The sequence below is a fragment of the Dama dama genome, chromosome 19, assembly GCF_033118175.1.
Source record: "Dama dama isolate Ldn47 chromosome 19, ASM3311817v1, whole genome shotgun sequence".
Taxonomy (NCBI): Eukaryota; Metazoa; Chordata; class Mammalia; order Artiodactyla; family Cervidae; genus Dama; species Dama dama.
This window is the reverse complement of record NC_083699.1, coordinates 73,598,381-73,611,778: the sequence shown is the minus strand read 5'-3', so window position 1 is coordinate 73,611,778 and position 13,398 is coordinate 73,598,381. Positions and strand designations below refer to the sequence as shown.

Genomic DNA, 13,398 nt, shown 5'->3' with positions numbered 1-13,398 from the left:
ACCCCGGAGAGTCCGGCCAGGGGACATCAAGGCCACAGGCAGAGTGTCTGTCTCAGTCTGATGGTCAGGTTGGGATGCCCATCTGTCAGGGTGCTCAGCTGTCGGCAGTCCCGCCCACCAGGTGTGTGGGGACAGTGAGTGACACCAGGGGACATCAAGGCCGCAGGCAGAGTGTCTGTCTCAGTCTGATGGTCGAGTTGGGGTACCCAACCATCGGGGTCCTCACCTGTCGGCAGTCCCACCCACCGGGTGTGTGGAGACGGTGAGTGACACTGTCTTGGCTTTCCTACTTGTTGACATCTTGAGGAAGTGTTGACGCAGACACTACACCCCTGGCCTGGCTAAGGTTCATAGGTTTGTCTCTTCAACCCTGCCCCACCCACCTACCAGTCCCCTGAGGAGGGGGACAGGTATCTGTGGGGCTCCTCAGGCTGAACCGTGGCCGCCCACCTCTCTTGTATGATGCTGTGATGGGCAGCTTTGCCTTTATGCAGAAACAGTGTTTTTCCCTAATGCCAAAAGTGACAGGCCTGCAGAAACAGGAAGAAACTGACTTCCCAGGGAGCAGGCCCCTTGTTAAACAAGCATGAAGACTCTCAGACTGGTGACAGCAGAGTGCAGACCCAGCTTGGGGTCCCACGTGCCCTCGAGGTTCTGGCTGGCTGAGTAGCCCCAGGAGCATAGGGCAGGCACGACTCTCATGCTGGCAGTACGGTTGGCCTCATTCAACCGGGACACCGTGCACTACCACTCCCAGCTGGGCTGGCACTCTTCTTGGCCAGAGAAGATCTGGCGAGTGCCACGGTCGCATCTTGCCTGCACGGCATAGCTAGATCCTCCCAGGCTTTGGCGGGTCCCTTCGGAACCACAGGCTTCCCGGGAAGATCCTGGAGCCTGTGTCCATTCACCCTGGAGAACCACTATCCTGGGAGGATGCTGGCAGCAGGACCCCTTGTTTCTTGTTTGTTTCCCAGTTTGATGGGGGAATTGTGAGTGTCCCATGGGCTCAGGGATGGAGGCATCCATGAATGCAGCCCCAGGGGACGACTATCAGAGGGTGGCCCAGTGCCCTCTTGCAAACAGGGCAGCCCTGGATTTGGGGACATGGTGGGCCAGTGGCCCCTGGAAGGCTTGTTCCCTCCTGCTCCTTCTGGAAGGTGTCCCCAGTCAACATGATCAGAGGGCATGCTGAGAGTGTGCCCCAGAACTCAGACTCCCCTCCTGACTCACTGTGGGGGTGGGCAGGGCAGAGGGAGGGTCTGCAGTTCAAAACTGTGCTGTAGAGGCTTCTTGGGTTCCCACCCACCTGGCAGTCTGAGATGGGATGTCACCTCCATGTGGGAGGCTCTGGTGGGGGGACATCAGCCATCCCCTGGCTCTGGCTGCGCCGTGGACTGGCCCAGTCAGTGCCACAGCCAGGTCAGGCCCAGACCCCACTTGTCCTGCCAGATGAATGTTGGGCCTTCCATGAAGCACGCTGGCAACTGGCTCAGTGGACCCCGAGATGGGTCTGAGATAGTGACCGCCCTCGTTCCTGCTCAGCAGTTCAGGGGGCACGCGTGGTGCGTGGCTGGCCTCCAGCAACACTGACTTCAGATGAACAATGTGTCCCGTTGGGTCTCAGCCCTCCGCTCCATAACTGGGACCAGCAGCACACACACACAGGGTGTAACGCCAACACCTGCTTTGCTCAGAAACCCTGCTCTCCATGTCACCTGGGGACAAGTTCAGAGTAGGGGCTGTGACCTGAACATTTACGATCGGAGACCTGGGATCCAGGCCAGGGGTAGAAGCGCTTTGTCCTCAGTCCAGCCTGAGGGCTTCAAAAGGGCAGAGTAGGCAGGTGGCTGTGAGTGGGACCAAGTGAGTTGACGGGAGGCCCTGACTAGGGAGTCAGAGGTGGGATGTGGGGGTGATGAAGAGTCAAGGGGCTGAGGCAGGTATTCATTCCAACCAGGGTGCAAGTCAAGGGTCCCCAGCTGAGGTGTACCAGGTCATGGGGCTGGCGTGGTGGGTGTGAGCAGTGCCTGGGGGGTGGGGAGAGGGAGGGTGTTAACATCACACAAACACATCCAGCTTGTTCTCATCAGGATGGACTTTATTGAGAGCATCCAACATCTCATAATTACAAGAGAAGGCACGTGCACGGCAGTGGCCATCCGTTCTGGATGCCCCCACGTGGCGAGTCCCCACTGCCCAAGGCCAGAGCCCACCCCTGCCCTGAGAACTACAGGGGGCCCCACAGATGAACCACGCCTTCCCCGGGGCTCCCAGGGCAGATGAGCCTCAGTGGGTGCAGCTCCCTCTTCCCGGAGTCAGGGGTCTTCCAGGTGCTCAGCCAGCTCCCCTTGGGTCTGTGGACCCTCAGATCCCACTGGACGCCAGTGCCCGTCACTTCCAACCCAGCGAGAACAGGCAGGCACTCCCTAACGGGTCAGACGGCCCCTCCTCCCACTGCACTGTGGCCCCAGGACAGCCCCTGGGACCACGGTTTCCCCATCAGCAATGCTTCCCAACAGAAGAAAACCTAAGGAAGCTGTCCCTTCCCACCCAGCTGCTGCTTCTGACTGGGTCCCCGTCGTCTAGCCCCTCATGCAGGGGCAGCATAGACCCCTGCATCGTGTGGGGCTCTTGACAATGGACACAAAGTGCCTTGCAGACAAGATGTCCTGGAGGCAGCAGGCGGCCTGTCCCTACAGCTGCCTTCATTCTCGAAGTTCCCTGAGGTTGACAGAAATCCATCCCGTGACCGAGTCACAACTGGCATGGAGAAAACACGTGAGCAATGCCCTCACCTTAACAAGAGTGAACCTGTCATGGAGGACACGCCTGCTCCCACACCAGACTTCGGGAAAGCATTTATTAGGATGGCCGCAAAGCCCACCCTGAGGAGGAGCCACACGAAGGTGGTCCTGGGAGACAGGAGGCACCCAGCCATGACCCACCCAGCAGAGGGCACAGGGCGGTCTACCCAGCAGCCTCTCCTGCCCCTGCCGGGTGCCATCTGCAACAAGATTTTGGCTTCCCAGGGATGCAGCCCTGTGCCTGGGCTCAGCCTGGGGTTGTCCCCAGAGGCTGCAGCTGGGAGCCCCCTTCCCAGGTTCGGGAAGACACTGGGCTTCAGCGCAGGGTCCCGCTGACTTGGGGTCACTCCATGTCCTCCTGCAACTCCTGCTTGTGCAGGCTCTGGAGCCGGCTGACCACGGTCTGGTGGACGGCCTCCAGTCCCTCGATGTCCAGCTCTTGCAGCAGCATCAGGATGGCTGTCAGGATGTTGTTCTGGGGACAGAGAGTCACTGCCTGAGAGCCACATCTGTGACACTGGGCCACCCACACTATACACACACACACACACATCACCAGAGCACAGCCTTCAGAGGGGCAGCCTTCCAGACAGACCCAGGCGGACAGAAGCCGTGGCCGTGGCTGGGGTACAGCGCTTGCCGCCTGCAGGGACTTCCTACGAACTGACTCACCTCCTGCTCACAGCCCTGAGGCTCAGAGAGGCTGAGTAATGGGCCCTCATCACACAGCTGGTCAGCAATGGAGCAGAGATCAGAAGCAGGTGATCAGTAACATGTGCTCAAATGCACATGGGGTTAGTGTGTGATGAGCACACACGTTCACATGACCACACCTGGGTTCCACCTGCATTTGAGCAGGGAAACACCACTTCTACTGGGAAAATCCGGGAAAGATTTTACACGAAGGGGCTCTTTGAGCTGATCCTTCTTGTGGGATGACTGGAGGGATGGCCACAAATCAGAGCATGTGGCCCATGTGGACCCGCTTGGGATGCTGGCCCCTGGCATCTGCAACGCCCTAAGGCTCCTGCTCCCTCAAATCTCACTAACTGCCCATGTCCCCAGGTCTTCCTGGCCACTAGCACCCACACTCAGAAGATTGTGGGGGGCTGGATGCCATAGGGCCACCCAACCTGGGTGACCACAGGGACCCCTGGAAGCAGGGCCAGACCCTTCTGTCCTCTGCTTTCAGAGCAAGCATCCTGTTTGAGCAGGTACGATAGTCTTTTGCATGTATCTATAGCAGGCACGGAGTCGAACCAGCACCTTCAAACCCTGGTCCACTCTCCTCGGCAGAGGCCTTGCCATGGGGGTGGGGTTGGGAGCTCCTGGCCTTAGCCCAGCCGCTGGGCAGACCTGCCACCGGCGACAGTACACACCTGGGGCTCCTCCTGAAACGCGTGGAAGGTGTGTGCAGGGACCCGGAGCTGTCCACACAGCCACCTTGCGGAAGAGCAGGCTGTGGTCCCAGGGGGCAGTGGCCCTCTGGGGCAGGGCCGGGTGAAGGAGACTGGCCACAGGCCCACTGACTGCTCTCTGCATCGGCCTTTGGCCCGCGGCCACACCCACCGCAGCCCTGGGGGGACGCCTTCTGGTGGGACAGGGCCTCTGTGTGTCCACCTCTGCACCTCTGGTGAACTCTGCACCCATTTCAAGCTGTCGCTGCACAAATGAGTGAGGAGGCCCTGCTGTGGCTTCGGGCAGCCCTGCTTGGACGTGGCGCCGGCCTTTGTGAGCCCACAGGGAGGTCACAGCACCCTACGGCGTGCGTCAGGCCGAGCAGGGGCTGGAGCAGATGCTAGGGGGTCCTGGCCATTCCCACAGACCCTGGTCCTGTTCGGACAGCCCCTCCCCTCGTGCCCAGATGGCGAGGTCCCCTCCAAGTTCTCCCTGCCAAAGACTGGGTCAGGGGATGGCTCCGAACCTGCTGGGGGGAGGGGCACACAGGGAAGCTGCTGTGCCGGCCAGAGGACATGGAGCGAGAAACAGCTCTGCCCTTCGGAGGTAGGGCGGCCCTTGAGCAGGGACGAGCCCGGGCACAAGCCGCAGCGACTCGAGCAGCAGATGGAGGAGACCCTGGAGGGAGCTGGTCTTCACTGATGTACCCCTGCCGCCCACGTGACCTAGCTCAGCCAACACCCGTGACCCTCACAGGGAAGGCTGTGGAGGCCTGCCCCGCCCCCGCCCCTGCTGGAGCATCCCCACCTCCGACAGCAGGCGGAAGGGCTCTTTCCAAGCAGCAACCTCTCTGGGTCAAGCACTGCCACAGTGACCTTCCCACCCCCTGGGCCCGCCCTTGGCACAGCCCCCTGTGCTGGGGACCCCACTGCCCACACAGGCACCCCCTCTCTGCTTGCCATGTCTGACCAGCTTAGATCTGGATGCAGACATTGGACCCAGATGGCTGGCATCCCACCCCCTGGGACCTGGCTTTGTGCTTCACTGCAGTGTCTCCAGCCCCGTCTCTCAGCTCTCAGCCCCCACTGTCCACATTCTGGGAAGGGGGAACCAGGGCCACCTCCGGCCAGGTGGCCTCATCACACTCACCCTGCTCGCGCAACTGCTTGTGGCCTCCCGCTGCGAGAACGGAGGAAACCGGTCCCGGGACGTGGGCTTCAGGCCAAGCTGCCCCTGGTCGCTGCTGGCAGGAGGAGGACAGTGGGGCATGAGGCCTGAGGCGACTGGAGCCCAGCCCTCACCGTCCACACATCTGTGGGTCCAGGCCTGGCGCCCCAGGGCTCAGGGAGCAGAAGACTCCTAAAAGTAGACCCTGCCCACCTGCAGGGAAACCGCCACTCCAGACTCTGCTTCTGGGGTTTGGGAGCAGTGGACAGGGGGGTGGGGCAGCACGACTTCTCTCAGCCCTGGGGTCACCTCCCTCCCCCGGAGCTCACACAGGACGGGGGCACTAACACACACGACATGAGCCCCAGACACAGAGGGGGGCCTGCAGCTGCCCCTGCCAGGCGACAGCCACATGCCCTCCCGCCACGCCATGGGAGAGCCACACACCCTCCTGCCACGCCACAGGACAGCCATGTGCCCTCCTGCCATGCCGCGGGACAGCCAGCAGGTGGCCCTCGTTTGCAAGTGGATGCCTGGCCTGGGGCCCACTGAGAACAATGGTCTTCACCATGTTCTCCCGTCCAGTTTCTGCCCACAAACATCCATCAGCTGAGGTGCCCTGTGGGTCAGAAAGGGCCCTTCCTTGGCCTGCACGCCCTGCCATCCCCAGGACTCCTGACCAGTGGCTCGGGTGGCCAGGGCCACAGGGCTTCCCTCCCGTGCAGCCAGCCCCATATCTCCACCAGCTCACTGCCCAAGTCCACTGCTCCCCAGGAGGGCTGGTCTTGCACTTGGCACGAGCTGCCTGCCCTGAGCCTTCTCTCAGCCATGCAGCTGACACCAGGCGGGAGCCCAGAGCCAGACCAGAAACAAGCACACACAGCCCACCCCCAGCCCCGGAAGTGCAGTCGCGGGAGGGCCGGGAGGCCCCAGGGCTACACCTGGCCTCCCCCTCGCCGAGGCTCAGGGGATCCTGTGTCGTCTCAGTGGTGGCGTCCACAGCACTTCGGGTGTAGGACAGCTCAGGCGGGCTGCTCCCCAAGTCCTCTCTGCTGGGGGCCGTGACCTCCTCTCCCTCCATCAGCGCTCGGGACACCTCTTCCTCCGTCACAGCTGGGGGTGGGGGGCAGTGCAGAAGCATCAGTGGCTTCACCGCACATGAGCCCACCCGGCCCAGCCTGGCTGTCCCCTCGGCTCAGCGCGGTCCCCTTTGGAGAGGTGGCTCAGTCCTCAGGCCGGCCTCTCGGGCACCTGTGATGGGGCGGGGGGGATATAAGGGCACCCACCCTGGTTGTCCAGCTTCTGCAGCTGCGGCAGGGTGCGCAGGACGGTCATGCGGTAGAGGTGGGGGCAGGTGCCACAGCAGGGGTTCTCGGCCAGCCAGAGCACGCGCAGGCGCGGGAGGCCCTTCAGGTGGACGAGCTCTGCCAGGCTGGGTATGCGGTTCTTGCGCAGGTACAGCTCGCTTAGCTGCCGGCAGCGGCTCACGGGCTCCAGGCTGGAGATGCTGTTGACACTGCATGGACGCGGCCGTCAGTGCTGGCCCGGGGCCCCCACCCCACCACGCAGACGAGCGCTGCCAGCCAGTACCCACCTGCCCTCTCCTTAGGGTGGAGGGCAAGGGAACCCGTAGGCCCAAGAGAAAGCTTCACCCTCCAGCTGCAGTGGGAGTGGCAGCCCCTACTCTGTTGAGGCTTCGAGGAGTCCATGTCAGGGTGGGAGTCCTCCCCGACAGGACAGGGGACTGAGGACTCCGTGGGACACACCAGTGAGCCCAAAATGGGCAGTAGCCAGGAAAACCCATGGTGAATCTAAGCAAGCCCATTCAAGCCCCACACGACCATGACCTTAGCACTGAACTTCGAAACCCCATGTTCACAAAAGAATTAACTACAGAATTAAACTGAGCGAACCAGAAAGAGGAAATCACCCAGACACCAGGCAGAGACCTGCAGGTTTCAGCTGACAGAGCAGGGTCACCTCCTGCACACCCAGATGGACCAGTCATGAATGCAGGCTGTTTGAGGTGGGTGGCTGACCATAAGCCTCAGGCCGTGCGGGACCTGCCCGTCCTGCCAGACTGTCTGGACCACTCTCCGTTGGATGCTGGGCTGGGCATCCTAGCATCACTGCCACCACACCTGACACTGTCACTGAAGCAGCGGGACAAGGGCGCCACCGTCTCAGCACAAGTGAACCCAGGCTCTGGGATCCTCACAATGGGGGAGCCACACAAGCCTTCGGGGTGGAGGCTTCGGTGAGGTCGAGGGCTTGAGCCGGCAGGGGCTGAGAGACCCCTCCTTGACCACTGGGCTATGGCTGCTGTTGCTACAGATCCATACATTGGATCTGTATACACTGGACACTGTATGTCCCCAGATCCATACATTGAGATCCTGACCCCCAGTGCAGTGGTGTGAGGAGGCGGGGCCCCCATGGGTGGGGCCAGCGCTCTTGTGAAACGGACCCCCAGAGCTGTCCGAACCTTCCGCCAGGTGAGGAGACAGGGCGCCGTCCCCAGACACTGGTTTTGGACTTGTGGCTTCTGAACTATGAGGGACAAATGCCTGTGACATCCCATCAGAGCAGCCAGACCCGACTAAGCCTTCCCACCCACGGGCACTGAGTGGGAACGTCATCGCACAGGACTGCCGCCCAGTGGCCTGGGGATGGTGGCTTAGCCGCAGGGCCCCCCAGTTCCAGCAGGACTAGAAGTCCAGGCCACAGCCCCGGGCACTGTCCCGCTTCGGGCCGCAGCAATGAGAACCCCTGTGGTACAAGGGGCCTCAGGCTCAGAGGCTGGGGACTTGCCCCAGAGCCCTCGGACAGCACTTGGCAGAGACGGGGTTAAGTCCACGCCTGCTCCAAGTTTCCTACTATTTGGGGAATGAAAGGTAAGGCCTTCTAGGCGCACATCCCCCTGACTGTCAGCTTCACTGACAATCATGACAGGTAAGTGACAGCAGACACCAGGCGCTTGCACACACTGGCTGCTCCGTCTTCCCCACTGCATCGCCTCCTCCTCGCCTCCCACCTCTACAGTCACCATCTTACAGCTGGGGGAGCTGAGGCACAAGGGCCGAGCTGGGCCCAGGCAGGGAAGGGGGCTCCAGGCCCACTCCTTCATTCATTCCTTCATCCTGCAAGCAGGTGCCAGCCCCAGCCTGTCAGGTCAGGGCTGGGGGTGGGTGAGCACAAGGTGGGTGGCAGAAGGCACCCAGGGTGACCCTCGAAGGCACAAAGGACAAGCGGGGTCTCAGGAAGGACAGGGTGGCCAGTGTGATGGGGAAGGTAAGTCTCAGGACCTGCATGGGAACCAGGGCCTGCGACCCCACACGACCCCACACACAGGGCAAGTCCCAAGACCTTCTGAGCTGCCAAGCAAGGAGTTAGCCTTCATTGCAGCGCTTCAATCTCCACATGGTTTACATGTGGGGACCTGCAGAAAGCACTCCAGCATCTGCAGGGGCAGCCTCCTCCACAGACCCAGAGTGGGTGGGCAGAGTTCAGGTGGGAAGAGACTTCCTCTTTCCCTCACCTTCCAAATGCCCCCACCCCACCTGGAGCCTGGAGCCCCAAAGGCAGCATTTGGCTCATTCAAGGTTTCCTTAGTCTGTTAAAAGGTGTATGACCCTGGAACAGTAACTATTATCAAGGACAGACGATGCGGTGCAGGAAGTTGGCAGAGCTCCGGGCACTGATGGAGCCAGGAGGGAGACAAGGCTGGCACTGGGGGCGCTGGGACAGACACAGCCACTCTGGGCGGCACCCCATGACCCCGGGACAGGCGGGGAAAGCTCAGGGGGAGGCCTGGGTGCCCTCCAGGAAGGAGAGCAGAGCTAAGGAGCAGCTAAGCCCTGGTGCCACCTCGGTGTGGCCTGCAGAAGCAGCCCTCCCAGACCACAGTTGGGAGTTATCAAAGGATAATCAGTTATTTAGGTTATTGACCAGCCCATGGGAGGGATATGGACACTCTCCTCATCTTCCAGCCCTGGTGACTTAGGAGGGATGGCCAGCCGGGGTTCAGTACCTGAGGGTGATCACTTCCAGGCTGGGCATTTCTCGGCAAATGGAGATCTACAAAGGAAAAGAAAGTGACTGCAAACATCACAGGATGCTGGCATGTGACATCACACCTCTCCAGCAGCCAAGAGAACCCAGGGGGAGCTGCTGCCCAACCCCTGTCAAGGGCCCAAGTGGAGAAGCCTCCCCCCTCCCAACTAGGAACACGCAGGGCTTTGCAGCCCACTCTCCTCTGCAGCCTAGACGTCCCCTCTGCCTGATGGAGAGATGGCACCCTCTCCACAACTCCAACCAGCATCATTACCACCAAATGCTGCCAGCCATCGAGATGGGGCATTCCTAACTGTAGATATCCTCAAAGGATCTCAGTGAGGAGATCTCAATGGACAGAGAACCTTTCTCTCTACTGTCCCTGACATCCAAAGAAAGGACAGAAGCCCCTTCTTGCCAACAGAGCTGTTCTGATATGGAGACAGGCTCAAAACTAGACGTGAGAACGTGTTAACACTGACTTAGGGGAAAGGGGCAGTGGGGCACAAGCTGGTCCACGAAGACCCTGTAACCTGCAAGGCTGATGAGCAGTGGAGCCCCGAATATGTGTGTGTGTGTCTGCCAGACAGCGGGCATGGGGCCAGAGGGGCCTCCTGACATCAACAAGCTGTCTGGTCAGAATGCTTCACATTTCCAGTGGATCTATTTTCTGCTATAGTAGTGTTTTGCTTTGTTTTTGCCGTTACAGAATCAGGTGCAACAGGCTTTTCTGGAGGGCTCGGACACTCAGAATGTCCAACTTTGCTTTTCAGGACAGGTACAGTTCAAGTTCCAAAACAGAAGTCAATAAGAACCAACTGCTGGGCACCACACTCGGTGTGAGCTGGAGACATTCATCCCAGGACTGGGGGGTGGGGGTGGGGGTTGGAGTTTGGAAGAAAACGAGTCACAGACACTCAGCTCTGCCCAGCTCCTCTCTCTGCCCCTGCCCGGCCCTCATCTATTCCTGCCATGGGAATAGGGGGTGAAGATGGATCTGACCAGGGAAGGGGCTGAAGTGAGGAAACTCCTTAGGGACATGAAGTCCAAGAACCTATTAAAAAATTTAAAAAAGACCCCCTCCCCCAAGCCAAGTGCACTGCTCCTTAAAAGTCAACCAAGCCCACGGTGCCCTTCCTCAGGTGGGAGAGGTCTGCATCCTGGATTAGCCCCCTCCTCTGTGAGGCCTGCTTCTCATCCGCAGGAGGATGTGTGAAGGGATTTCAGAATTAACTTGGGGCTACAGAACCTCTTTTCACAAGTGGTTCTTCCTTACTAAAGCTGCTAAAGTAACAAATGGACGGGGGCCTGGATGGGATAGGTGTGGGTCTGTCCACTTAACCCTCCTCCCAGGGATCAGGGACCATTTGGAGATGATCAGCATGGTACTTACATCAGTGAGACGGCTGCCCCTGGGGAGAGAAAAGACATATGCACTTTTAGTTTATCAAAGCTGAATAAAAAAACTAAAAACAAAAATTAATGACAAACGTCTACAAACTTTAAGAGTCTACGACTTTGGACTCCCCTGGTGGTACAGTGGATAAGAATCTGCCTGCCAGTGCAGGAGACATGGGTTCCATCCCTGGTCTGGGAAGATTCCACATGTAAGTAAGCTTGTGCACTGTAACTATAGAGCCTGTGCTCTAGAGTCCATGAGCTGCAGCCCAGGTGCCTACAGCCTGTGCTCCGCAAGTGAAGCCACTGTGATGAGAAAAGCCCACGTACTACAACTAGAGGATAGCTCCCGCTTGCCACAACTAGAGAAAAAGCCTGCATGTAGCAACAAAGGCCCAGCACAGCCAAAAATTAAATACCTGAGTTTTTAAAAAATAATCTATACGTGAGGAAAAAAAAGCGTCTATGATTTCAATGACAAAGTAAAAGAAAACTTTCCCAGATAACTGACAAAGGTGCCCAAAATCATTTCCTGGTTGATTTTGGACAAAACGATTTGATGCTGGCGGCTCCTCTTCAGACTAAGCAGTGGCAGAGGCTGCCCCATCTGAAGGACACAAAGACTTACTCATTCTCAAGGCTGCGTGCCCAGGAATAATTCCCTGACTAACAGATAAACAAGGGAGTCTTTGTAACAGGACACGTTCAAAGGCTGAACTTATGATTTATGAAACACACTTCAGAAAGCCTGAAATGGGGTCGTTGTGCCTCCCTCCTGAGGGGAAGGCTGACTGCTCACGCAGAACAAAGGCATGCATTGTTGAAAACAAATGACAGGAATGCTGTGGCCAAAATACCAGATGTGCGGGGCAAAGAGAAAGGCTTTTAATGAGCAGGCAGATCTCACTGCAGTCGATCTGCCCAAAACCAGCAGGAGGATCACCCGCTTCTGGCTGAGTGCCAGCTGAACTGTCCAGGGCACGGAGGCACTCGGTGCCCTGCTTGGAGTCCCCAGTGAACACAGGCAGACCTTTCAGGAGTTCCAGGAGCACTCGTGGTCCTTCCTTGGCTTAGGTAGCCCTGGCCACCCTGTCTTTGAGGCTGCACTGACGCCAAAGCACCTGTATCTCTAACCATTACCTCCAAGACAGTGGGGACAACGCATCCCTACCCAGGGCTCAATTACAACAGTGTTTACTGAAGCATCACTTTGGAGTTTCAGTTTCCTTTCTTTGCCCTAGAAAGGGTGTTAACCACCTTGATCTCCCATCTCATCAGCAGGCTTGGCTCCCAGGACTGCTGGCAATTTCAGAAAAGACACCTCTCTACAGAGAACTGTCTGCCCCACTATAGCCATCTAGAAGCCCAAGAGCCAGTCTTCAAGGGAATTCCGAGGAGGGCAGGTTTGGAGCTGTGTGTGAAACACCACCGGTCAGGAGGGACGAAAATTCTGGAATGGTCTTGCCAAAGGCCCCCTGAGCTTATGCAACACCTCCCAAAGGCTGGGCGGACCAGACATGGGCCAGGAAGGTGAGGCCCAGGTGTCCCCCCCCCGCCCCCCCCGCCGCCATTCCAAACCCCTCTGCATCCTCCGCAGGCCCTTGCAGGCCCCGCTCCAGAGAAGAGGTGGCGGGCAGGGGTCCCCGTTCCAGGGCGGAGGTTCTGGACAGGGGTCTCCATTCCTAGAAAGTTCTTCCCAGTCCTGCCCCAGGGCGGGGGTCCGGGGAAGGGTTGCCGGGCAGCGGGGAGGACGCGCCGGGACGGGCTCTGGCCTCTGGTCCTCACCAGCAGTTGAGCTTCCTCACGCTGTGAAGCTCCGAGGCCTTGGCCCGGGACAGGACCATCTTCCGCGTCAGCTTCATGGCCCGCCAGGACCCCAGACGCCTCTCAAACCTCTCGCTACCTCGGCGGATGTTGGCCAGGCCGGCGCGCGTCTCCAAGGGGCGGGGCCCGCGTCGTTAGGTGCGCGTCCTGAGAGCCCATTGGCCCCCTGTGAGGGGACGGGCCGGCGCGAGTGCAGTGGGGCCGCTTGGGCTTCCGTTTCGCGTCTTAGCTCCTCCCCCACCTGCTCCGACCAGTCCCTGGAGCCGCTAGCCCCGTCCTACGCGTGCGCAGTGATGGTGACGCAGAGCTCTGAGGTAGCTCTGCGGCGACCGGATTGGAAGCGCCAGTCGGCTGTGAGCGACCTCGCCCGAGTCTCAAATCCTAACCCAGGTCCCCATCCCCACCCCCAACCCCGAACTCCAACCCCTGGCCCCAGTCCTCGCCCCGAGGCTGGTGAGTTAGAAGTGATGGTCTCTTAACTGCCCTGAATTAGGCCCCTTCACTGAAGTGTTGAAACGAGAAATCTAGAAGAGTTTTAGGGCTGCGCTGATTCCTCTCTCAGCGTTTAAGGAAAGAAGGCAGGTGCCAAAGGTAACAGAGACCTCACAAGTAGTCAGACATTTTAGAAATCAAAGGGTTGCTTGGGCTGCAAAGTACATTAAGACAGGTGTCCGAGATCTCAGACCTCAGAGGTGACAAGACCAAACTCAGCCTCACCTCGGACGCCTTTCCCACTGGACCCTGGTCCTGTGTT

At 59.3% G+C, this 13,398-nt stretch overlaps 1 protein-coding gene across 2 annotated transcripts; it reads right to left on the bottom strand.

The window, feature by feature from the left end:
- Positions 1-2,076: 2,076 nt before the first annotated feature.
- On the bottom strand, positions 2,077-12,840 carry CFAP410 (cilia and flagella associated protein 410). 2 transcript variants are annotated; one of them, XM_061167466.1, is made up of 7 exons: positions 12,606-12,840; positions 10,816-10,834; positions 9,400-9,446; positions 6,656-6,885; positions 6,311-6,482; positions 5,352-5,442; positions 2,077-3,279 (listed from the first exon to the last, which is right to left on the bottom strand). In XM_061167466.1, the coding sequence occupies exons 1-7, from the start codon at positions 12,680-12,682 to the stop codon at positions 3,148-3,150; spliced, it is 768 nt and encodes a 255-aa protein (XP_061023449.1). In that variant the 5' UTR covers positions 12,683-12,840; the 3' UTR covers positions 2,077-3,147. The 2 variants fall into 2 exon arrangements, with proteins under 2 accessions (XP_061023449.1, XP_061023448.1); XM_061167465.1 differs by having other exon boundaries at positions 5,352-5,445; positions 12,606-12,837.
- Between the last annotated feature and the right edge of the window lie 558 nt (positions 12,841-13,398).

Coding starts and splice junctions, on each gene's coding strand:
- CFAP410 (XM_061167465.1), bottom strand. CDS start 12,682: ATGAAGCTGACGCGGAAGATGGTCCTGTCCCGGGCCAAGGCCTCGGAG. Junction 6,886..9,399: donor CTGGAAGTGATCACCCTCAG/GTACTGAACCCC, acceptor GCGTCCATGCAG/TGTCAACAGCATCTCCAGCC. Junction 6,483..6,655: donor GCAGAAGCTGGACAACCAGG/GTGGGTGCCCTT, acceptor CCCCACCCCCAG/CTGTGACGGAGGAAGAGGTG.